This window comes from Dendrobates tinctorius, unplaced genomic scaffold, assembly GCF_039654945.1.
Source record: "Dendrobates tinctorius isolate UK_male_01 unplaced genomic scaffold, ASM3965494v1 ptg000007l, whole genome shotgun sequence".
Taxonomy (NCBI): Eukaryota; Metazoa; Chordata; class Amphibia; order Anura; family Dendrobatidae; genus Dendrobates; species Dendrobates tinctorius.
Window position 1 is genome coordinate 24263526 of NW_027361675.1, and position 26473 is coordinate 24289998.

General features: G+C 43.7%; 1 protein-coding gene across 1 annotated transcript in view; it reads left to right on the forward strand.

Moving 5' to 3' along the window:
* Nucleotides 1-26473, forward strand: part of IFNLR1 (interferon lambda receptor 1) — a 111472-nt gene that overhangs the window by 74478 nt on the left and 10521 nt on the right. The window contains exons 3-6 of the mRNA XM_073572640.1: nt 770-933; nt 5505-5659; nt 11997-12153; nt 16169-16293. Coding sequence (XP_073428741.1) covers nt 770-933; nt 5505-5659; nt 11997-12153; nt 16169-16293 — 601 coding nt within the window. The remainder of the gene's footprint in view (nt 1-769; nt 934-5504; nt 5660-11996; nt 12154-16168; nt 16294-26473) is intronic.

The following is a 26473-nucleotide window of genomic DNA, read 5'->3' on the forward strand; positions in this document are numbered from 1 at the left end:
AGTATGTGACATCATCCTATGTGGTATGGTGTTGGACATTTTGCACTTCATGTCACAAGGTGAGATTTAATGTTTGTGGCAGTCGAAGGTTATTTTTCCACCAATGAATCAATGTTCTTCTGAAAATTTAATGATCATGCCCAAAGTGCCAAAAACTTTAAACTTTCTTATAACTTTGTGCTATGAAAATTAGCTAGAATATCCAAGTCTCTTGATCCATACATGCCAAGTGGTGTGATTGCATTTTTCAAACTGGCACATAAATCATTATCATAAGCACATTGTTCTGCCAGGAGATGTGTTGTCAATAATGATACTCTTTTGAAGCAAGGTTCAGTGACCCCACATACCTGGATTAGCCATTTAAAAGGGTATAAAAAATGTACTGTCCCTGCATTCATAAATTATAATGATATGGAACTGCTTCTCCTCCCATCTGGGATAATACAGCAGCAGTCATCCCCTTGATAATGTCTCCTTCACTGCAGGACTACTATCATAGAGCAGGCCATGCCCCCTTTTCTCAGACTGACTGTTACTGGCAGTGGGAATTTCACACTGCTGTGTGAGGTATTGTCCCATATGGGGGAGGGATCAGTGAGGAGCAGCTCCTGTCACCCTGAATTACAAGTGTTTTATAGAAAATAGAGCTGCACTGTGCATCTCATCTTTGGTGTCATGGCTGAATCTTTTATCTATAACCATATTAATTATCCACTTTAATTTTTTGAATAAATCTGACTAAACATTTACTTGTTTCATTTTTAAGGTGGACCCACGTCCCTGCATGTAAAAATATCTCCGTAACCCAGTGTGACTTTACCTGTGTGCTAAAAATTTGGGATTTAAACCACACAGTACGAGTGCGAAGTATCTCCTCTTCCAGATCTTCTTCATGGGTTCAAATTCCAAATATACAATACCTATTTACAGGTAGGTTGTTAGCAAAGCTCTCCACTATCCACATATGTCCTCTCATATCAAATGTAGCCATGCATCTTTTACTCTAAAGCACTGTGGTGTTTTAGAGAAAGCATACTTTGAATATTGAGCCAAGATGCATAGCCCCCAGCTGACATTTTCTCAAATTCTTCTTTTTTTTTTTGTTTCTGAAACACTGCAGCGTGTCAGAGTAAGGCTAGTTTCACACTAGCGCTTTGGAGCGCAGCGACGGCCTGCGCACGGCCGCTGCTAAGCCCCGCCCCCTGCCACGCCTCCTTCGGTAGCTCCGCCTACCGGCGCATGACGCTGCATGCGTCCTGCGTCCCCTATCTTTTTCACTGGGGGTGCAGGCCGCGCGCAGTTTTCGTTTGGCGGCGCATGCGCCTTTTTGACGGTGCGCCGGCGCAACCAAACTGCAGCAGGTTGCGTTTGGCGCAGGTCGGCGCACCGTCAGAAAGGCGCATGCGCCGCCAAACGCAGACTGCGCACGGCCTGCGCCCCCAGTGATAAAGATAGGGGACGCAGGACGCATGCAGCGTCATGCGCCGGTAGGTGGAGCTACCGGCGGAGGCGTGGCAGGGGGTGGGGCTTAGCGGCGGCCGTGCGCAGGCAGTCACTGCGCTCCAAAGCGCTAGTGTGAAACTAGCCTTAGACATACATAACACAATGTCTCTTCTCCTGTCTGGTTTCTTTTAATTTACTGCCTACTATTGATTCTAATGGCCAGTACCTTTTAAAAATGTCTATACTTTTTCACATCTGGCCAGATGTGATTTTCTTGTAGAGGAATTCCCCCTCTCACCCCCACACACACTTTTGTATCACGTAAGGTAAATTCCCATTGGGTTTTCCATGTATAATTGTATAGCAACGAGAGAAAAGATGGCTGCATAAAAGTTTGTGCCCACTAATGTATCCACAAAACAATCTAAATTAATTAACATAAAACAATTTATAGTTTTATCCCTGGGTCTGTAAATCTAATTTAAACAAATATTATTTTGTGAATATGCAATGTTAATGTGCACACCCTTTAAAGCAGCCTTCTTTTGCCTCATTGCTTAATGGCGGTTCACTTTGGCAAAATCTGGTTGTAGCATCTACAATAATCTTTGAAGTTAAGGCTATGCTCCTTTTCCTTACTACTTTATTATTTGTTTATGCAGTTTGTAAGTAGTGCATTCTCTGGGAAAACTTGTGACATACAGTATATAGGAAACCTATCCATAGACCCCCCCCGCCCCTGGATTCACATGACAAATACTGTCATGGTAAAAAAGCCAATGCTAAGTATGCTAGGACACCCCTCCAATATATGCCTCTGACGTTCATTACAGCTACAGATGCACTGCGATTGTACACTAAAAGACCTGAAATCAACTGTCGTCTTAATTCAGAAAGTGTGTTCATGTTCATTTACTTTAGATTTTCTACTTCTGGGATAGTGGGTGGAGACATGGTAATTGCTATTTTCTGCCCTTGATGGCCAACAGAGCATCCATAAGATGCCATCATAGTGACTACTGGACAACCACTTCAATGGGCCTAGAGAGGGGAGAAAAATGAATTGATACCTCCAGGGCTAGCGCTGCTACTGTGTAATCAGTACAGCAATGTCCGCCAGCCTGCAGGTATAAACATCTGTCAGTGGGTCATGTGAGCGCTGCAGCCAATCAGAGGTTGCTGGTTGCCTGCAGCATTCAGTTTGTTTGAGCCGGAAGAAACCTTGGGGAAGATTTCTAAAAGCTAAATGCACCAGAATTCTACTGCTTTTCATGACTTGGGCCATATATATATGCATGTGTGTGTGTTAGACACTTTCTGTAGCTTTTCTGACAAGTGGGCATGACCTTGATAAACAGTTTTGTTTAAGCTTAAATGGGCTTGACCTAACATGCAACACCATGTCTCCAATAAATGTGCTAAAATTGTGTAAAGGCCCTGATTCATCAGATCAATTACACCAGAATTCTAGCACAAATTGATTTGAAAAGCCAGTTTCCCCCAACCCAAAAAAATGGACAGACCTGGGGCAGGCACCAGAAACCTTACTCTAATCCCCTCATCAAAACTGGCCAGAAAATATCTGGCCTTGATGAATCTGAGTCATTAGGAAGCCAACTAATAGGTGGTGTAAACTTTATATTTGTCTAATTTTAAGACTGTAGTCTATCACACCACCGTGAACACACAAGCAGATTAGTGGTTGCTGATTGACTGCAGTGTCCTGTGATTCTCCTGACTGATATTAATATTGGCACACTGGTGGTGGATGTGATGGTGTTCAGTGGGGTAAGTATCTTTAATAACAGGCTATCTAGTAATGGACAATCTTTTTTAACTCATTTATGACATTTGACACATATCATGGTCAGGAAGGGGTTCCTGCAAAATGACAAATTTGCGTCATGGTGATCATGCGGGCACAGCAGCTGTGCCTGCACAATCACTGCCGGCAGCTTGACGTAAGCTATAGCCCAGCTTCGGGCAATTTAACCCCCTAAATACCACGATCGATAGAGATTGCAGGATTTAGAAGTCTGGGAGAAGGCTTCCCTCTCCATTCAGATCGGCACCCCCCGTGACGGTATCGCTAGGGCCTTACCTTTGTCATGGCAACTTGAGTTCATCATAACGACCCCCGGTAAGCCAGCTACGACAATCCTGTTAGACTATGCTGAGAGGCTTCTATCAGTGCTGTTGCTTTGCAATGCATTATACTAGCAATTAGACTAATAAAAGTTAAAGTCCCATAGAAGGACTAAGTAAAAAAGTAAAAAAAAATTCAAAAATCCTAAAATAAAAAAAACATTAAATAGGTATATTTATATATAGCAGAATTATAATTTGGTATTGCTGAACAAGCTAGTGCGGAACAACCTGACTTCTGAGTCCCCTCGGCTTCATGTCTCGCGGCTGTTAGACAGCCCCAACACATGTGGTGGCAGGAGTGGGGCGATGCTGCGGGCCCCTGGCTTGGCGGAGGGGTTGCTTCAGCGGTGCAAGGCTGCGGTCCCTGGTCTTCAACAAGATGTCAGCAGTGAAGCAATAGTGGAGTCCCCGCTCTGCTCATTGATTTCTCGGTGGTGGGCTTTAGGAAAATGGCTGCTGGAAGCTGCACATGCGCAGATTTAGATTTTGGCTCAGTCTAATGCTATACAATTCTGTGAATCACCTGAATGTTAAAAATGCTCCCCACACCCCTAGATGAATTGCTTGAGAGGTGTAGTTTCCAAAATTAATTCACTTGTAGGGGTTTCTGCTGTTTTGGCATGTTCGGGGTCTCTCCAAATGTGATATGGCATCCTTAATCTATTCCAGCCAAAATTGAGCTCCAGAATTCAGTTGATGCGCCTTCCGGTCCAGGCCCTGCCATGTGCCCAAAAAGTAGTTTTCCACCATATATGGGTTATCGGTGTAGTCAGAAGAAATTCCACAGCACATTGTATGGTCCATTTTCTCATGTTACCCTTGTGAACATGAACAATTTGGGGCAAAACCAACACTTTTGAGGGAAAAATCTTCTTTTTTTTTGTCAATGTTACAAAATTCTGTGAAGCACCTGTGGATTCAAGGTGCTCAGAACACCTCTAAGTTCCTTGAGTGGCATAGTTTCCAAAATTGGGTTCCTTATTGGGATTTTTCACCGTTTAGGCACATCAGGGGCTCTTCAAACATGACATGGTGTCTATCCAAGCCAATTTTGTGTTTCGATAGTCAAATGGTGCTCCTTCCCTTCCGGGCCTTTCTGTGCCCCCAAACAGTAGTTTTCCACCTCGTATGGGGTATTGGCGTACTTGGGAGAAATTGCACAACAAATTGTATGGTCAATTTTCTCCTATTACCCTTGTGAAAATGCTAAATTTTGGGCTAAATCAACATTTTTGTGGGGAAAAATTAAAATTTTCATTTTTTTTCCTTCCACATTGCTTTAATTCATTTGAAGCACCTGAAGGGTTAATAAACCAACATGGTTTTGAGCACTTTGAGGAGTACAGTTTTGAACATGGTGTCACTTTTGGGTATTTTCTGTCATCAAGGCCCCTCAAAGTCACTTCAAATGTTATGTCACCCCCAATTGAGAAATTGCAGATCAAATTTTAACCCTTCTAACTTCCTAACAAAAAAAATTGTTTCAAAAAGAAGTACGCTGATGTAAAGTAAACATGTGCTATATGTTGTTTATTAAATATTTTGTGAGATATAACGATCTGGTTTAAAGTCATGAAAATTAAACGTTTGAAAATAGCAAAATTTTCACAAATGTAAAAAAATCAGCTTAAATTTACCACTAACATGATGTACAACGTGTCGCAAAACAAATTTCACAATCCCTGGAATACATTGAAGTGTTCCAGAATTATTATTGCATAAAGTGACATGGGTCAGAATTTCAAAATTTGGCCTAGTCAGGAAGGTTAAAACAGACTCAGGGGTGGAGGAGTTAAGCTAGAGTTCTAAAAATCTTTGAAGCATTAAGAGATTTGCACATGATACATTTGATGGATATGTGAGCTACTTATTTTTGTAATGTATTGATATATTTGTTGTTGCTTTTACAGTGGATCCAGACCCTCCAATTCTAACTGTAACTCAAGGAGATGCTTTTGTAACAGTTAATACCTCTACAAAGTTTCCATTATGCTTGCCACAAATCATCTTTAAGAGATCATTGAGCTATTTTGTGGTGATGATGAAAAACAACAATCTAAATGAGGTAAAAAACGTTTTAATATAATTTCCTTAATAGAAAACACAAACGTGATATAGATTAGTTGTAACAGTGATGAAACCTAAAAAGACTTAAAAAAAAAAAATATCTAGGAACTGCTTAGATGATTATACAAATCTTGTAGTCCGGGTTGATCTTCCAATGTTCCCACTTATTGATTTGTGGACATTCTGTTTTGTGGTTACCACTCTTTCTTTTCACATTTGAAGGTAAAAGTCTGTACCATATCCTAAATGTAGAGGTTATGCACTGAAATAACTGCAGGTACAAATTAAGGAATGAACACAAAATAAATATATATATCAAATCAATATTGGGTCTGGCCACCCTTTGCCATCAAAGCATAATTTTTTTCAACGTAGATTTGCACACAGAAATTTGAAGGTTCTCTGCAGGGAGCTACTTCCAAACATCTTGGAGAACTAACCATAGACCTGCCGGATGTAGGCTTGTGCAAATCCTTCTATCCTTTCATGTAATTCCTCACAGATTAAATAATCTTGAAATGAGGGCCCTTGGTGTCCATAATCACTTGCAGGACTACTTCTTTATGCTGAAGCTAGTTCTCAATGATATTGGTGGTATGTTTGGGTTCATTGTCTAGCTGCAGAATAAATTTGGAGTCCAACACGTTTCTAATGGTATTGCATGATGGTTGAGTACCTGTCTCTTAGCATTAGGAACACCAAGAAATGGAACTGTAGATTCAGCAGTTAGCTAAGGAAACTTGGTGGAGCAGATGAAAGTCAAATTATGCTTTCTTTCCTTCAAAATCTGAAGATGTCCTGCAGTTCCACCAGCTCACAATTGGTAGCAACCAGTGGGATCCAACTATACTTATCTACTGTTTGGAGAAGTCTGGCTAGAAGTGGCCTTTAATGGAAGAATTGCTGCCAAAAAAACATATTGTCAAGATTCTATTGTCCTGCAGGTTGACCACTAGTGGCTGCTGCTATTCACTGTAAAATTATGCTGGGTCCCAATCCTTGCCACTGAAGGCTGTTATTAAAGGGCTATGGCAGAACATAAGATGGCCGGTGTTGAACTTGTGGAAGCCATCTTGTTTAGTGCTTGGGTCTACTTAACTCCTTCCCGACCCATGAGGCCTACGTAGGCATCATGAAAAGTCCTGCCATTATGACCCATGACTCCTACGTAGGCGTCATGGTGTAAATCGTGTTCCTGCGGGTCGGGTGACTGGGGTCACAGGTTACCTGACCCGCAGGTACAGGAGGCTTTGTACTTCACCCCAGGGGGGTGGCTTTGACCCCCCTGTGGCTACGATTGCTCTGACTGGCTGTTGAAAGTGAAACAGCCAATGAAACTTGCCATGGTTTGATGCTGCAATATCATCGGCCATGGCTGGAGACCATGATCTGCCCCCGCCACCGACTGATGGTGGCGATCCGCTGCCGCCATCAGTATCTGCTCCCCCCTCCCCTGCTCTCATCTCCCCCTGCCTTACGATCCCCCCGGTACCTCCCAAGTCCCGTGTCCCTCCGTCTTGCATCATGGGCGCCGCCATCTTCCAGTCGACAGATTCTTTCATTAATACCAGATACATTTTGATCACTGTGATAAACCCTATCACAGTGATCAAAATAATAGTAACCCCCCCCCCACCGTTTATCGCCCCCATAGGTAGGGAGCAATAATAAAATAAAAAATTTTATTTTTCGGTTAGGGTTGGAATTGGGGTTAGGGGTGGAATTGGGGTTAGGGGTGGAATTGGGGTTAGGGGCGGAATTGGGGTTAGGGGTGGAATTGGGGTTAGGGGTGGAATTTGGGTTAAGATTAGGGTTAGGGGTGTGTTGGGGTTAGGGTTGGGATTAGGCTTGTGGTTAGGGTTATGGTTAGGGTTGCAATTAGGGTTAGGGGTGTGTTGGGGTTAGGGTTGAGGTTAGGGTTGGAGTTAGAATTGAGGGGTTTCTACTGTTTAGGCACATCAGGGGGTCTCCAAGCGCGACATGGTGCCACCATTGATTCCAGCTAATTTTGCATTCAAAAAGTCAAACTATGCTCCCTCCCTTCCAAGCCCCGACGTGTGCCCAAACAGTGGTTTACCCCCACATATGGGGTATCAGCGTACTCAGGAAAAATTGCACAACAACTTTGGGGGTCTAATTTCTCCTGTTACCCTTGGGAAAAAAAATTGTGGGCTAAAAAATTATTTTTGTGGAAAAAAAAAAAGATTTTTTATTTTCACAGCTCTGCGTTATAAACTTCTGTGAAGCCCTTGGGGGTTCAAAGTGCTCACCACACATCTAGATAAATTCCTTGGAATGGGGTCACTTGTGGGGGGTTTCTACTGTTTGGGCACATCAGGGGCTCTGCAAACGTAACATGACACCCGCAGACCATTCCATCAAAGTCTGCATTTCAAAACATCATACTTCACTTCCGAGCCCCGACGTGCCCAAACAGTGGTTCTCCCCACATATGGGGTACCAGAGTACTCATGACAAACTGGACAACAACTTTTAGGGTCCAATTTCTTCTGTTACCCTTCTGAAAATAAAAAATTGCGGGAGAAAAAAATGATTCTTTTTATTTTCACGGCTCTGCGTTATAAACTTCTGTAAAGCACTTGGGGGTTCAAAGTGCTCACCACACATCTAGATAAGTTCTTTGGGGGGGTCTAGTTTATAAAATGGGGACACTTGTGGGGGAGCTCCAATGTTTAGGCACACAGGGACTCTCCATACGCGACATGGTGTCCGCTAATGATTGGAGCTAATTTTCCATTCAAAAAGTCAAATGGTGCTCCTTCCCTTCTGAGCCCTGCCATGCGCCCAAACAGTGGTTTATGACCACATATGAGGTATCGGTGTACTCAGAAGAAATTGCCCAACAAATTTTAAGATCCATTTTATTCTTTTGCCCATGTGAAAATGAAAAAATTGAGGCTAAAAGAACATTTTTGTTGGAAAAATTAAAATGTCCATTTTTTTCCTTGTTGCTTTAGTTCCTGTGAAGCACCTGAACGGTTAATAATCTTCTTGAATGTAGTTTTGAGTAGCTTGAGGGGTGCAGTTTTTGGAATGGTGTCACTTTTGGGTGTTTTCTGTCATGTAGACCCCTCAAAGGGACTTCAAATGTGAGGTGGTCACTAAAAAAAATGGTTTTGTAAACTTTGCTGGAAAATGAGAAATCGCTGGTCAAATTTTAACCCTTATAGCTTCCTAACAAATTTTTTTTTCTCATAATTGTGCTGATATAAAGTAATCATGTGGAAAATGTTATTTATTAACTATTTTGTTTCACATAACTCTCTGGTTTAACAGAATAAAAATTCAAAATTTGAAAATTGCAAAATTTTCAAAATTTGCGCCAAATTTGATTTTTTTCACAAATAAGTGCAAAAATTATCGACCTAAATTTACCACTAACATGAAGCCCAATATGTCACGAAAAAACAGTCTCAGAATCGCTAGGATCCGTTGAAGCGTTCCTGAGTTATTACCTCATAAAGGGACAGTGGTCAGAATTGCTAAAAATGGCCAGGTCATTAAGGTCAAAATAGGCTGGGTCATGAAGGGGTTAAAGCCACATGAAACATTCAATCTTTGCTTGAGTATTGTGTCTATCTGTTTTCTAGCCAATGCTTCTGATCCCACTCTTTTACGGATTGTTACTAAACTCCCATTGGTCCAATGACTTCTACCACATCTTGCTGTTCCCTGCTTGTGCTCCTCTGTCCATTGTATTCCAGCCATGTTTTACCAGTATGGTAACACTTATTTCTGGAAACAAGGCTAAGTGACTCAACTGTTCATGAAAACATAGTAACAGGTGCAAAAATATGGTAGCAGATGTTCTGGACTGATAAATTAAACGGTGAAATATTTGGCTGCCACATAGGTCAGTTTGTTCTATTAAGGACTAGAGAATGTTACAAAAATAGGTGTCTGCAGGCAATAGTGAAGCATGGAGGAGGGTTCCTGTAAGTTCTGGGTCTACATATCTGTAAAAGGAGTTGAGGATTTAGTCAAAATAGCTTGTATTTCTCAGCATTGAGGACATCATTAGATACTTATTCATCATGGAATACCATCAGGGAGGCATCTATTTGGCTCCAAATGTAACTTGTAGAAGGACAACGACCCCAAACACACATTATCATTAAAATCTTTCTTCAGCATGAAGAAGAACAAAGAGTTCTGGAACTGATGATGCGGTCCTTAACCCCTTAGTGACGGAGCCAATTTTTTAAAATTCTGACTAATCTTTATTTTGTATAATCTTTATTTTTTTATATAGCGCTAACATATTCCGCAGCGCTTTACAGTTTTGCACATATTTTCATCACTGTCCCCGATGGGGCGCACAATCTAGATTCCCTATCAGTATGTCTTTGGAGTGTGGGAGGAAACCGGAGTGCCCGGAGGAAACCCACGCAAACACTGGGAGAACATACAAACGTCGTGGCTGACCACCACTGTTGCCGTGCGCACTGGGTTATGTTCGCCATTTTTGCTGTGTTCATTGTGATGGATCTAGGCTGCTGTGCACACACAGCAGCCCCGCCCTGCCCCAGGCTTTTTTTAATTTGTGCACCTGTGTCTGAGCCTGCATCGCCCTTCATCTGTGTTTGCTGGTTGGGCAGTGTGTTGAGGTTTAACCTGAGATGTCTATGTTCAGACCTGGTTGGCCCTTATCTGCACTTGTTTCATCTGGCTGCACGGGAGCGATCCAGACATGTTTCAGGTACATTTGCAATAGATATGGTCTTGCTTTTAAAATATTCAGGAGGCCGTAATGGCACAGTGAATAATAAAAATGTAGAGTAGGACCCCCCACATGAGATTGCCTTGGCGCGGCGGGGTGGCTCAATTTATTGATCAATATTTTGCCAAATGTCTCATATTGAATACAGTTAGATGTTAATATGTGCATTGCACTTCATGTCATGCGTTCTGACCACCGGCAGCGCTGGCTTCTCTCTTTTTATATTAGAACATACAAACTCCTTGCCAATATCACTTTGTGGTGATAACTCTGGAACGCTTCAACAAATCCCATTGATTTTGAGATTGTTTTTTCGTGGCACATTATAATTTATGATAATGGTAAATTTAGGTAGATAAGTTTTGTGTTTATTTATAAAAAAAAATCAGAAACTTGACAAAAATGTAAAAAAAACTTCAATTTTCAACCTTTGAATGATTATCCGTTTAATCCAGATACTCATACCACACAAAAACATTAATAACATTTCCCACATGTCTGCCTTACATCAGCAGCATTTTAAAAACGCTAATTTATTTTGTTAGCCTTTTAGCAGGTTTAAAAATGTAGCAGTAATTTTTCATTTTTTCAAGGAAAGTTACAGAATTTATTTTTTGAGGGACCTATCCAAGTTTCAAGTGACTTTGGGGGTGCTATATATTGGAAAACTCCAAAAACTAATACCATTTTAAAAACTGCACGCCCTGACATATTGAAAACTGCTGTCAGGTAGTTTATTAACCCTTCGGGTGATTTTCAGGAATTAATGCAAAGTGGTATAGCAGGAATGAAGAAGTGTTTGTTTACCACCTAAATGTCGCTAACTTCTGAACTGACCGCTATATCCAGGAGACTCTAAGGCCGCTATTTGGCCATGAACTGCTATGGCAAACATCAGGACCACACAATCATGATCTCGGTGTGTCAATTAGATTAAAGCGGAAGCCCCCACAATCGATTAACCATTTTTCCGATGTAGTCCCTTTTGACAGCAGCAACTAAGGGGTTAAACAGATATGGACGGTGCAAACACTGATCGTTTGTGATACAGCAAGTTGTCAGCTATAGTGGACAGCCGACAACTGCTGGATTGTCACCTGTGTGGGGATGATATTCTCTTATATCTCAGGTCAGTAGAAAGACGTATTGGCTGTCATTAAGGGATTAAAGAGCCCTGATCTGAACATAGAAGCCTGTCTGGGATTACTTGAAGAGGCAGAAAGATTTGAACAAACTTATACAGAAGATCTGTCTTTTTAGTTCTCCAATATGTTTGGAAACACCTTTCTGTCAAGTTCCTTCAAAAACTGTGTGCAAGTGTAACACTAAAAATTGCTGCTGTTTTGAAGTTAAATGGTGATTTCACCAAATATTGATTTCATTTAAATTTGTCCTTTTGATTTTGCACTTAGCATTTTGCTAAAATGTTAATTGCTTATTTTTATTAATGATGTTTAAAAGCATTCTCACTCTGCAGTATTTTTCCACACCTGCATAAAACTTTTGCACAGTACTGTAGGTAGAATTGCCCTTTGAAACTTGAATGGGGTTTCTACTTTAGACCCTTTTTTAATACATATGTATTCCTTTCCAGATCATACTTGAACAAGAACTGGAAAGGCCTTCAATTACAATGAGAACCCTTGGATACAAAGGAGAATATTGTGTTGCTGCAAAAACAAAGTTTATAACTGATACTGATAAATTGAGCAAGTTCTCCAATCCTGTTTGCTTTAATGTTACCGAAAAAGGTATGAGAATATTACAACTGTGAGATCAGTGAATAAGGTTAATCTATTCCTAAAAGAATATTGAGGGAGATTTAGTAAACAAAACTCACCAGAATTGTTTTATTCTTTTTTACTTTGCTTCCTGTCCCCTGGCATCAATTTTGCTGTCAGTCATCACTTCCTCTTCAGAATCCTCTGCTCCCTTCTGAGTACATTTCCCATCACTCCTTGTTCTGGGCTGCAAGCCAGCCCTGAGCAAAGCCCCTATAACACAGCCTTAACCCCCTCCTGCTCCTCTTCCGGAATCATACATAGACCCAGCACCTGTTCCCTATACTTGATTACGGTTATAGGGAATAGGAGTAATGCACAAAGCGCCAGCCCTGGCAATATGATAAATCTCTAGTTCCCCTCACAGATGGAGGGATTGATAGAATGGATAGAGAGATATAATAGAAGGATGAATGGGGTCAATCAATTAGACGTCTACAGCAGCATACACAAGAGGAGCTGCATGAGCTCCGATGAATGGAATCACGCTCACCCGGTCAGGTTCCAGTGGGGGAGAATCTGAGAGGACGCCACAGGAAGCCAGGACATTTCAGCCACAGATCATGTCACAGCAGAATTAGAATGTTATTTAGTGAAATGCTTACCTATGGCAGTTAGTTCACATGAACGGGACTTGTAATAATTATGACCAACTCCTTTTAAGAGCAAAATTGGCTCTCACTAGGTGGTTAATGGTGGTCAGTGTGAGGTTTATCACATCACTTAGATTTATTTGCAGAGTATTCATTGATAGTAGCTGTTCCCATGGTTTTTGTTGTAATTTTTTTTCTCATCACAGGAAACATAATACACTTGAAGGAGTTGTCTCACAAGTATTAAAGTTTCTGTTAGATCAGGAAAAATATACTAATGATCTTTCAAAGAAAATGTATAATAATGCTTATGTGTCTAGATATTACATGGGCATGCTTTTATGGCGCTCCCAGTGTTCTTTTGACTCTCTCAATTTCGGCCTTGTGACCACTGGAAGTGGGAAGAATCCGTTTTTGCTTTTATTCTTATTGGCTGGCCTGTACAGGAATTATTCCGTCACCCAAGGATCCAAGCGGTATGACTAGCTACTGAGCATGTGTTACTGTCATCTGTAGACACATTAGGGTGACATTCTCACAAGGAATCACACCAGTGATGGGAAACCCGTGGATGACAGCACGGTAAACATGGGCTCTGATTGGCAATAAGATGATTACCACCAGTCAGAGAGCTATGGTTCCCAGCAGCTGTGACCGGCAGTGAAAAGGTTGTTGGTCATAGGTGTTGGCTGATGAGCGTACTACTTCCATCAGCCTACGCATGTTATCACTGATAACAGCGAGAACAGGTGCCGCTGATAGGAGTATTTATTAGCCGGCGCCTATGCTATAAAAATAAAAAAATCAAGTGTGTATCTTATATTTTTGGTAGCCAGCGCAGGCAATACTGACAGCTACGCCAATTTGGGTGCTTTGCCCAGCTCTTTCCACTTTCCCTGGTGTGATGGCAAGTGGGGTAATGGTTGTGGGGTTGATGTCAGTTGTTTTATGGACGCTGACATCAGGCACACAGGTTAGTAATGGAGAGGTGTCTATTAGAGCAGGGTTCCCCAACTTCAGTCCTCAAGGCCCACCAACAGGTCATGTTTTCAGGATTTCCTTAGTATTGCACAGGTGAAGCAATTATCACCTGAGCAATATTAAGGAAATCCTGAAAACATGATCTGTTGTTGGGCCTTGAGGACTGGAGTTGGGGAACCCTGTATTAGAGGACCCCGTTACGAACACCATAGTCGGATTGTTAAAAAAACACATCCAGAATAAAGTCCTTTAATTGAAATAATAACACAGACTCCTTTATTTGAAATAAAAATAAAAAGCACAGTTATACTCGCCTTTTACGCCTAATCCATTGAAGCCCATGTCATCTGGAAAAAACTGGAAATGATAAACAACCAATCCCTCACCTGTGAAGATGATCCATACTGTCCCACGACAATCCAGATGGTTTGGAGAGCAGTCACAACAATGACCTCTCACTTTGACACAGGAGCGTAATTATGCTCCTGCAGTGAGAAAAAAATTCACTGGAGTTCATAGCTGATGAACCCTAGTGACTTCACTTATGGCACTGCTTTCTGCACTGCTTGCTGCATGAGAACTTTCTCACAGCAGCTCATCGCTAGACACTGCAGGAGCGTGATTACAAAGAGCCAGAATTGTAGCATCTAATAGTTGTGCCTTTTATGATGCTGCTGCGTCTTGCTAATTTTAGGCCATCGGGGCCAGTATACATGGTCCCTTACCAGTCTGAGAACACCAGCTTCCCAGCTGTTTGCTTTAGCTTGGCTGATTGTTAAAAATGCAATTTAAAAAAAAATAAATATTTAAATAATTTTAAAGACCGACGTGGGTCCTTTATTCTTGATAACCAGCCATGGTAAAGCTGACTGCTGAGGGTTGCAGTCCACAGCTGGCAGGCTTGCCTGCACTAGTTATAAAATATAGCAGAGATCCCACATCATTTTTTTTTATTTGTGGCCCATGAGTGGCGCCTCATTTTGCTGTTATCAGTGACGGCAGGCCTAGACTGACTAGTAGTACTCTCTCATCAGCCAACGCCTGTGAAAGGCAGTAAACTTTCTACCGCTGTTCACAGCTGCTGGCTCACACTTTCATCTTACTGCTGGTCAGAGGTATTATTATTATGCATTTATATAGCGCCATTTATTCCCTGGCGCTTTACATGTGAAAAGGGGAAATATAGACAAGTATAATAAACATGTGTAAGACAAGGGACACACAAGTACATAGAGAGGGGACCCTGCCCGCGAGGGCTCGCAGTCTACAGGGATGGGTGAGGATACAGTAGGAGAGGGCAGAGCAGGTCGGGAGGTGGTTCAGTAGATTGAGGACCATTGCAGGCTGTAGGCTTGTCTGAACAGGTGGGTCTTCAGGTTCTTCTTGAAGGTTTCCGTTGATGGTGACAGTCTGATGTGTTGCGGCAGAGAGTTCCAGAGTATGGGGGAAGCACGGGAGAAGTCTTGTATGCGGTTGTGGGAAGAAGAGATAAGGGGAGAGTAGAGAAGGAGATCTTGAGAGGATCGAAGGTTGCGTGCGGGTAGGTACCTGGAGACCATGTCGCAGATGTATGGAGGAGACAGGTTGTGGATGGCTTTGTATGTCATAGTTAGGGTTTTGAATTGGAGCCTCTGGGCAATAGGAAGCCAGTGAAGGGCCTGGCATAGGGGGGAGGCTGGGGAATAGCGGGGAGACAGGTGGATTAATCGGGCAGCAGAGTGTAGGATAGACAGGAGTGGTGCCAGAGGGGAGGCCAGAGAGTAGGAGGTTGCAGTAGTCGAGGCGGGAGATAAGAGTATGCACTAGTGTTTTTGTGGTTTCGTGGTTGAGGAATGAGCGGATCCGGGAAATATTTTTGAGTTTGAGGAGGCGAGGGCTTGGATACGTGGTATGAAAGAGCGCAGAGTCGAGGATCACCCCAAGCCACCGAGCGTGCGAGACTGGAGAAAGCGAGCAGCAATTGACATTGATGGATAGGTCTGGTGGAGGGGTAGAGTGAGATGGGGGAAAGTTGATGAATTCTGTTTTGTCCATGTTCAGTTTGAGGAACCGATGTTTCTCTCGCTGTCATGCATAGACAGTGTGGGACATGCCCAATGATCTGGGTGCCAAACCCAATCAGTAACACTGACTTCCTGTGTCCATTCACGAATACTAGATTTTTAGTACGGACCCCAAACTTTTGTGTTCGTGTTCTCCCATCTCTACCCAGAAGGCATTATAATGTAACTTGGTTCGGCTTCGCCCATCTCTAACCAGAACGCATTATTACATAACATGTGATATGTTTTACGTAATAGTAAATTAAGAATTACTTGTGGGACAATCCCTGTAAACTGTTTATTCTCTTTGTCCTTGTTCTCGCGTTTTGATGTTTTCTATTTCCTAAAATATGGTGTTTCCTTTTTTAGATGAAAGATTTCATGCAGCATATTTTGCCGGGTTACCCATTTTTATATTCATTGCTGTAATTAGTCTTATATCTTTTGTAATCTGGCATAATATAACAGAAAAATCCAAGACCCCTAAAGCATTGGTAAGTACAAGAGTTTCAATCGAAAATAATGGCTACTCAAATTGTATCCACTTTTCAAGTATGTGTAATTGTTTTACTGGGATTTTTTTTAAGTGTGTTATTTATTAAGCTTAGATAATAAAAATTTATTTTATATGATTAGTAGTGAGAGAGTCTTTGGCCACTCAGGTTTTCTTTAATTTATTTAACCAGTTTAGAAAAAAAGCAAATCAGCATTCAATTTTTAGAGAGAGTGAGTTAAATGGAATCCAGGATTTTTCCACCTAATCTGATGGCAGCATAATGTAGTGTGTGTGTGTGGGGGGGGACCCTGATTCCCACAATGTGTTATTTTACAGGGCTTATTGCTGTAGTTTTGATAATCTCCTAGTGATAAAACATTGATTTTATCAGTAGAGGACTAGTAAACCTGCTATCATGCAGTCCTTTATATTTATGAGCTCTGTATAACCCCGCCTCCAGCCCTGATTGACAGCTTTCTGCCTATGCACAGTACACACAAAAAGCTGCCAATCAAGAATATAGACTGGGTTGTACAAAGCTCAGCATTCAGAGAACTTCTAGATCTGAAGCAGGGATTTTAACAAAACTGCAGCAAGCAGCTGAGTAAGTCTAGTGACGCCACCACTCCCAAAACAGAAAACAAAATCTCTCACATGCTATAAACACGTGTAGACATAAGTTCATGGAATTTCACATTATAGAATCAAAAATGTTTCTTACTGACTGCATTTCATTGTTATGTTGGAGCCACTAATCCACTGACATAAGACGAAACTTGTAGTTTCAAAACTACAAGTCTCAGCATCTTTGTCCTTTGCCCAAATCCCTCAAAGAGAGATGTCAGGTAAGACCTCACAATGTGAATGGTTTATTCACATTATCATCCCTCTAATAAAATAAATTTATAAATCTAATCTGATAAACTTGCTGGAGTATGCAACAACTGCAGGTTTATGATTTGGAGGGACAGTTTTCAGAAGACAGTAGATGGTGTGGTGTTCACTGTTTTTATAGTTTTAAATGGAATCTGTCAGTAGGATCTGCCCTCCTAAGCCATCTATATGGTCATGCAGGTCATAGGGAGCTGAATAAAATGATACCTTGATATCTGTGATCTGATGTCTTAATGCAGAAAAATCTACATTTCTCTTTCGTGGGTGTGTGCTGCTGTCACTAGGAGGTTGACACTATGCATGAAAAAAATGTTAACTCCACCTCCGCAGTATACATCCCTCCGACTGGGTGTAGGACAATCAGTTTTGCTTAGTGTCAGCAGGAGGTGGACAGAGGTCTCTCGCAGAACCATGCCTACCTCAATGTGCGTCGTTCCTTTTCAGGTAACCATGAAGGGATACAGAGTAGATCGGCTACATTTGTATACCCCGGGATCATGAGTACGGCGTGTACTGCCACCCCGTATCCTCATGAATCCCGCGGGCAGGACCCTATCCCCTAACACAGGACTCGTGTTCAGGTGACAGCTCCTGGTCCTGACCTTCGTCTCCCATCACTCGCCCACCAGAGCCTGATGATCGAGAGAGACGCCCTGCAGAAAAGGTTTGGGACAGCAATCTTTTCATGCAGGTAAACCGACCCTGTTACGGGGTAAACTAGAGGTAAGAGGCTGCAGCATTGTATTATCTGCTCACCAGCCGCTCTGGCTGAATGTGACCGCTGTAATCAACACTTACTTTCAAGCACGCGGTGCAGCACGGTTACAGCCTCCTCCCGTGGCATCGTTATGGCCCTGGGCTCCAGTAGGAGCCCAGCACGGCTGACGCTGGATTCTGGCTCCCGGCAGGCTCCACCCCCGGCTTCCTCTTCCTGTACCTACACCATCTTGGTGCTCCAGGAGGCCAGAGCAGGGCCCCGCCCACCACTTCCGGGCAGGGATTTCATAAGGCTTCTAGGCAGCAGCAGGACTGTTAACCTCTCTCTCTCTCATCAGGTCACCAATGCTAGAGAGCAGATGCAGCCCCCCCCCTGCTTTGCCGGTCAGAGCGCCCACATTACCCCTGGAGCAGGAGGAAGCCACATTGCCTGCTGCCCAGGGGCTATCCATCGCCACTGGAGACAGCGAGTGTCCAGGATGGACCTCTTCCTTATCTACGTCCGTGGCCGACCTTACCAAGGTATCACAGACCTTGGTAACGGTGCTTAACAGATTGCCACTTCATACTCCAGTGGACACAGGAGCACCAAAGGAGCCTCCTTTTGGGCTTTCTAGAGGCCGTAAAAGGTTTAGACAGGACTACCAACCCAGGTCCCCTTCTCACTCAATCTCACTTCCAGAATTCCTCTGGCCGTCTGCCTCCTCCCGGTCCTCATCCCTGGAATCAGGCGAGGCATTATCAGAGACACACTCAGAGGAGGGTTCTGAGTACAGACCAGGACAGTCCCAGGTCAAGGATATGGTTGAGGGCCTCATTGCCGCAGTCAATGAGACTTTTAACATTGGAGACACCACATCAAAACCTAATGATCAGGTTTTTTCATTTAAGCGTCATAAGTCCCCCTCTAGGGTCTTCGCCTCCCACAAGGATTTTGAGGAAGTGTTGGCCAGGGAAAGGGAAAACCCAACCAGGCGGTTTCAGAGAGGGAATAGTTTTTGGGATTCTATATCCCTTCCCTCCAGATCTCACCGCCAACTGGACCGCCTCCCCTTCGGTGGACCCACCATTGTCCAGACTCGCTACCAGTACAGTCCTCCCACTCGCCAGTGGGGGAGCCCCAAAAGATCCCAATGATAGGAGAATAGAATCACTGGCAAAATCCGCCTTTGAGACAGCAGCCGCTACATTGTGTCCTGCCTTCGCCTCAGCCTGGGTAGCTAAGTCTGTTACAGAATGGGCCAAACAGCTTAGACAGGGCATATTGACCGGGGCACCACCAGCGGAACTGGCAGAATTTGCAGATCAAATCTCTCATGCCGGGAGATATATGGTATCAGCAGCCCTGGATGCTGCATCTTGCGCAGCTCAAGCATCCAGTAACATGGTAGCCGTCTGGCTAAAGGCTTGGTAGTATGATTTGTCCTCAAAGAAATCACTGACCAATCTGCCGTTTCAGGGCACCCGGCTCTTTGGGTCAATGTAAGATCAAATCATTAAGGATGCAACGGTGGGTACAAGCTCCCTTCTCCCTCAGGCCAAACCTTGTCGATATGTTTTCAAACGTAGGGCTCAGCCCTTTCGCCGTACCCCAGTGACAGGCACTTATGCTCAGAGCCTGCAGAGGTCGCAAGCACCGAGAGATAGGAGGAAGGTATCATTTTGGGCCACCCCGTCATGGCATTCCCGCAGTTCCAACAGCAGAGCTACCAGGTCAGGGCCGGGCAGAGCCACTTCAGCCTGACACCAGCAGGGAGTCCAACTCCCTTCCCAGTACCTCTCCCAGACTAGGAAGCGCCTTCTCCTCTTCAGCGATGTCTGGCAGAATTCAGTGGAGGATATCTGGGTAAAGGAGGCAATATCAACAGGATGCAAGATAGATTTCAACGCGCTTCCGCGAGATCGCTTCTTTCTATCGCAGCCACCAAAAGACGCTGCTATGGTTCTAGGGTTTTTTGCGGCAATCGACTCTCTCCTCAATGCAGTAGTAATCGTCCCTGTTCCCGAGCAGGAACATTTTACCGGCTTTTACTCAAACCTGTGTTTGATACCAAAAAAGGATGGCTCCGTTCGCCCCATACAGGACCTCAAAAGGCTAAACAGATGGGTCCGTTTACGCCATTTCAGGATGGAATCGATTCGGTCGGTAATTACGTCTATGGAGGATCAGGAATTCCTATGTTCCATAGATATCCGGGACGCCTACCAACACATCCCCATTTTTCAGGGGCATCAGAGGTTTCTGCGTTTTGCTGTCCAAAAGCAGCATTTCCAGTTTGTGGCCCTGCCATTTGGGCTGGCAACAGCCCCCAGAATTTTTACAAAGATTTTGGCAGCGATGGTAGCTATATTAAGGATCAGAGGCATAATATTGGTACCATATCTCGACGATATTCTCGTCAAGGCGCCCTCCTTCGCTCCGGCCCAGGAAAATCACGCTCTCCCGGTTTGGTTGGATCATAAACAGGAAGAAATCCCACCTAACGCCAACACAACGCCTAGAATTCTTAGGAATGGTAATCGACACCCGCCGCTCAAGGGTCTTTCTCCCAGAAAGAAAGTGGATTACCCTCCAGCAGGGAATTTGCTCTCTGTTGAAATTCCGGCTTCTATCCTTTTGTGCTGCCATGAGAGACCTGGGAAAAATGGTGGCAGCTTCAGAGGCAATACCCTTTGCCCTGTTCCATTCCAGGATACTGCAGAAAGTTAAAGTGAACATGTATTCCCATAAAATTTAATTTTAATCAATTGAAGGTAAAAAACACCTATGCCCGTAAATGAATAATCAAAAATATTTTATAAGCCCTGTTAAAGGCTACAATAAACTATCTGTACCCTTCCTTGCCGTGGAGGTTGGCACCCTAATAGATACGGTTATTTGGCGCCCCCACTCAAAAGTCGTCTGACCCTGTCTCCCCTACCTCACCCTAGTTTCACAGGTGGGAAAACAATGCCAGATAGAAAAGATATGAAGGAAGGGAAAAACCTTAGTATACACAGAATGCAATGTAAGAGTAAACTCTTACAGATAGTTTATTGTAGCCTTTAACAGGGCTTATAAAATATTTTTGATTATTCATTCACGGGCATAGGTGTTTTTTACCTTCAATTGATTAAAATTAAATTTTATGGGAATACATGTTCACTTTAATATTATGGTATATTCCTTTTTTATAATGTTTTTGTGGTACCAGGATACTGCAGAGGAATATCCTCCTTCAGTGGGACAGGTCCATCTCTTCGCTGGATCGCCCCTTCCTCCCCTCCATTCAGACCAGGGAGTCCATCAAGAGGTGGCTGACCTCCCCCTTGTTCATCTGGGACGGCCTTTTCCCCCTGTCCACTGGCAGGTAGTAACTACAGATGCCAGTCTCCTGGGCTGGGGTGCGGTATTCCGCCACCTGACTGTCCAGGGACAATGGTCGAGGCAAGAATCCAAACTATCAATCAACATTCTAGAACTGAGGGCAGTCTTTCTAGCACTTCTATATTGGGAAAGATACCTCAACAACCAGCTAGTCTGGATTCAAATGGACAACGCCACGGCGGTGGCATACATCAATCACCAAGGGGGAACAAGAAGTCCCCGGGCACTGGCTGAGGTATCCAGAATCTTCAACTGGGCAGAAACCGCAATTCCGGCAGTTTACATTCCCGGCACAGACAACACGGCCGCCGACTTCCTCAGTCGGGAGGGGCTCGCGGCAGGGGAATGGTCCTTACACTAGGAAGTGTTCCGTCAGATATGCCAGCTATGGGGGACTCCAAATGTGGACCTCCTGGCATCGCGGCAGAAGAGAAGGGTCCAACAGTTTGCCTCAAGATACCGCGATCCTATAGCAATAAGGGTCGACGCGCTGGTCATTCCCTGGACACAGTTCAGACTCCCTTACCTGTTCCCTCCCCTTTCTCTCCTGCCCAGGCTGCTAAAGATCAAATTGGAAGGGGTGCCGGTCATATTGGTTGCCCCGTACTGGCCCATGAGGGTCTGGTTCGCAGAAATTATCAATCTTCTCACAGGCACCCCCTGGAGACTCCCCGACAGACCAGATCTCCTGGCTCGGGGCCGATTTACCACCCGAATTCTCGGTTGCTCAATTTGACAGCATGGCCGTTGAAACCACATTACTGAGAGCAGCGGGTTTTTCGGACCGAGTCATTAATACAATGATCCAGGCTAGGAAGCCTTCCTTTTCCAGGGTCTATTACTGAGCCTGGAAGGCCTATTTTGGCTGGTGTGAGTCTAATCACGTCACACCTATGCCCTGTTCCCTGCCATCTGTCCTAGCTTTTCTCCAGGCAGGGTTAGATGGCGGTCTGGCCCCAAGTTCCTTGAAAAGCCAGGTATCTGCTCTCTCTATTCTTTTTCAAAAGAATTTGGCCTCCCGCTTACAGGTTAAGACCTTTCTGCAAGGAGTGGCACATGCGGCCCCTACTTACAGATCCCCTGTGGCTCCATGGGATCTTAACTTGGTCTTGGAAGCCTTGACAGGTTCACCTTTTGAACCCCTACAGGAAGCTCCCATGTCTTTGTTGTCCTGGAAGGTGGTATTTCTCGTAGCCATCACCTCGATTAGGCGGGTTTCAGAACTAGCGGCATTGTCCTGTCGTCCTCCATTCCTAATTATGCACTAGGACAAGGTTGTTTTGCGGCCTCCTCCTAACTTTCTTCCCAAGGTGGTATCGGCCTTCCACCTGAACGAGGATATAATCCTTCCGTCATTTTGTCCCGCTCCAACCCATCCTCTGGAGCGTTCTTTGAATAAGCTAGACCTGGTCAGGGCGATAAGGATCTATCTAGCCAGGACCACTCCTTTCAGGAAGGGGTACTCGCTCTGTTATCCCCAATGGGGTGAGAAGAGGCCTTCCGGCCTCTAAGGCAACAATTGCCTGCTGGATCAGAATGGCAATTCTGGAAGCCTACCGGGTAAAGGACAGGGTGTCCCCTGCTGGGGTCAAGGCCCATTCAACCTGGGCGGTGGGCGCCTCCTGGGCGGTACCCAACAGGGCATCAGCCATGCAGTTGTGCAAAGCTGCCACATGGTCGTCCATGCATACCTTTTCAAGGTTCTATAAGGTCCATACCTATGCTTCAGCGGACACCAGCCTAGGCAGAAGAATCTTGCAGGCGGCAGTGGTGAGTTCTCTGACCTGAAGGAAGTTTCTGTCTTTTCCTACCCCAGGGACTGCTTTTGGACGTCCCACGGTTCCGGTGTCCCCCAATGATACGAAAGAGAAAACAGGATTTTGGTTCCTTACAGCGCCCTCCCATTATTTTATTACGTGTAATGAATATATGATGAATTACATGATAATGTCTCCTCCTACTGCTTTTTCACTAACGGATTGTCCTACAGCCGGTCGGAGGGGTGTATATTGTGGAGGCGGAGTTAACATTTTTTTCATGCATAGTGTCAACCTCCTAGTGACACCAGCACACACCCACGGTTCCTGTGTCCCCCAATGAAGACTGAGAAACAGATTTTACGGTAAGCAACCAAAATCCTGTTTTTTCTTATATGTAAATGAGCTTTTAAGGGATATTGGGCAGAGACTGATCTGCATGAGAATCTGTGAGATGGAAGCTAAAGCCTTGAGAGGATCCAGCAGATATCAGTTAGGCCGGGGTCACATTTGTGAGTGCAATGCAAGAAACTCGCTGGCACTCGGGACCGGAGTGTGCGACTGCATGTTTTTCTATGCAGCTGAACGCTCCGGTCCGAACCGCCGGCGGCAGTGCCGGGTAATCAGGCAAGAGACTCGCGTGAGTTTCTCACATTGCACTCGCAAGTGTGACCCCGGCCTTATAATCACACACAGCTTTGCAGTGTGATGAGGAGAGCAGAAAGCGGCCATTACACATCACACTTGTAATTTCCCCTTATGTTTAAAATAAGCACCTGAGGCAGATTGTCATGCAGATCAGTGTCCAGCCCATAGACCTGAACAACTCATTTACATATTATTTCTCTGAAATGAAACATCAGATCGCAGATATCAAGGTATCAATTTATTCTGCTTCTGCCCATATACAGTTGTGCTCAAAAATTTACATACCCCTGCAGAATTTTTGCTTTCTTACCCTTTATTCAGAGAATATGAATAACACCAAAACTTTTTCTCCACTCATGGTTAGTGGTTGGGTGAAGCCATTTATTTGAGTGGCTCAATGATATTGAGGTGAGGAGAATGAGATGGTCACTCCAGAACCTTCACTTTGTTCTGCTGTAGCCAATGACAGGTCGACTTGGCCTTGTGTTTTGGATCGTTGTCATGTTGGAACATCCAAGTACGTCTCATGCCCAGCTTCCGGGCTGATGATTGCAAATTTGCCTCCAGCATTTGATAACGGGCTGTATTCCTCTTTCCTTCAACTTTCTCCAAGTTTCCTGTGCCTGAGTAGCTCACACATGCCCAAAGCATCAGCAATCCACCTCCGTGCTTTACAGTAGAAATGGTGTTCCTTTCATCATAGGTTTTGTTGACATATCTCTAAATGTAACGTTTATGGTTGTGGGCAAAAAGTTCAATTTTGGTCTCATCACTCCAAATTACCTTGTTCCAGAAGTTTTGAGGCTTGTCTCTGTGCTGTTTTGAATATTGTAGGCGAGATACTTTGTGACTTTTGCACAATAATGCCTTTTCTTTTGGCAACTCAACCATGCAGCCCATTTTTCTTCAAGTGTCTCCTTATAGTGCATTTTGAAACAGCCACATCGCTAGATTTTAGAGAGACGAGTATTTCAGCTGATGTTATTTGTGGGTTTTTCTTTGCATCCCAAACAATTTTCCTGGCAGTTGTGGATGAATTTTTTTTGTTGGTCTACCTGACCGTGGTTTTGTTTTTCCAGAGACCCTGATTTTCCATTTGTCAATCACAGTTTGAACACTGCTGACTGGCATTATCAATTCCTTGGATATCTTTTTGTATCCCTTTCATGTTTTATACAGCTCAACTACCTTTTCCCGTAGATCCATTGACAATTCTTTTGCTATCCCCATGACTCACAATCCAGAAATGTCAGTGGCTAGATGAAAGATGCAAGAGTCTGTCTGGATCTCAAAAACTCACTAAGCTTTTACGCGCACACACTGACAGGCCGCAGGTGAAGATGTTACCTTTATTAGCCATTCAGTCCCATTTGTGTCAGCTTCTGTGCATGTTATCAAGCCAAAATCACTAGAGTATCTGAACTGTTGATCAGTGTCATTTGGATGTTTTGGTTTGTCATCATGATTTTAAAAAGAGAAAACACAGTAGTTTGACAATAAATGTCTTCACCCAACCACTAACCATGAATGAAGAAAATGTTTTGGTGTTATCATCATTCATAGTCTCTGAAAAAAAGGCCAAGAAAGCAAAAATTTTGCCAGGGTATGTAAACTTCTGAGCACAAGTGTAGAAGGCTTAGGAGGGTTGATCATACTGTCAGATTCCCTTTAAGTGCATGTAATTCCTCTCTAGCCTGTATTGTATGATGACTTCCGTAAATCCTCCTTGTTGTGCGTGTAATAACTGTGCCCAGGGTGGTAGTCGTAGGCAAGTGTAATGAGTCCGACACTCCAGCTTGTTACAGACAAAACGTGAGTTCTGGATGTGTGCGTATGCTGGCAGTGTTGCTGTTGGTACCTTCACCTTCAGGCCAGTCTCGTTGCACTCTTCACAAGGTCCATTAGACTTCAAGACAAGGACACCAGACATGTTCGTAAAGAGTGCCTTGTTTTTATTTGGCAACACACTTAGGTACACTAGGCAACAGGCAGTACATATTACAACGTCTGTGGATGATACACGAACAGAGCAAATCAGATAAAACTCCATCTTCCTGATGTAGGGACACATGGGTCGATATGTTATGCTGTGAACCCTGCACACAAATAGCTGCATGTGATCCATTAATGAGGACCTCCCTTGGAGCTGTGTCCCTCTACCGTGTACTGAGCTGGACAAAACCCTTCTCTACACAGCTTCCTATGTCTAGCTAATCCTGGACTCTCTTCTTCCTTTAATTCTACCCACTATTGGTCGCCCCTTCAGTTAACCCTCACATAACTGTCCCTGTTATCTGTTTCTGGGCAGAACTTTCTGTACAAGAGTGCAAAGCAAGATAGTGTCATCATTTGGCTGTGGGTTAGTGCTGCAGGCCAAAAGAAAAATACGGTAACACTAGTTGTCATGAGATAACATATCAGGGACAAAACATTATTTACATCCTACATATTCTATACCACAATAGCATTGATCTATTAAAGGGGGGGATATGGCAACTAGTCCACCTCCACACACTTATGCAATGTCCTAAGTAAACCAATTAATTCTTCTACAATGTCTGAGAGCTGATTATTTTGCTGAAACCTACAACAATAGAATGAAAAGTTTGTAAATTTGCTCTGTTCCCCATTATTTTTAGGCACGCTCTTATCAGTTTCTGACGTCGCATAGATAAATCAATAGTAGTTTTTTTTTGTTTTGTTTTTTTTTCTGCGGGTTGCACTCAGTATTTTGCATCAGTATTTTAAGTTAAAATCAGGAGTAGGTGAAAAATACAGAATTGTTGACCTGTTTC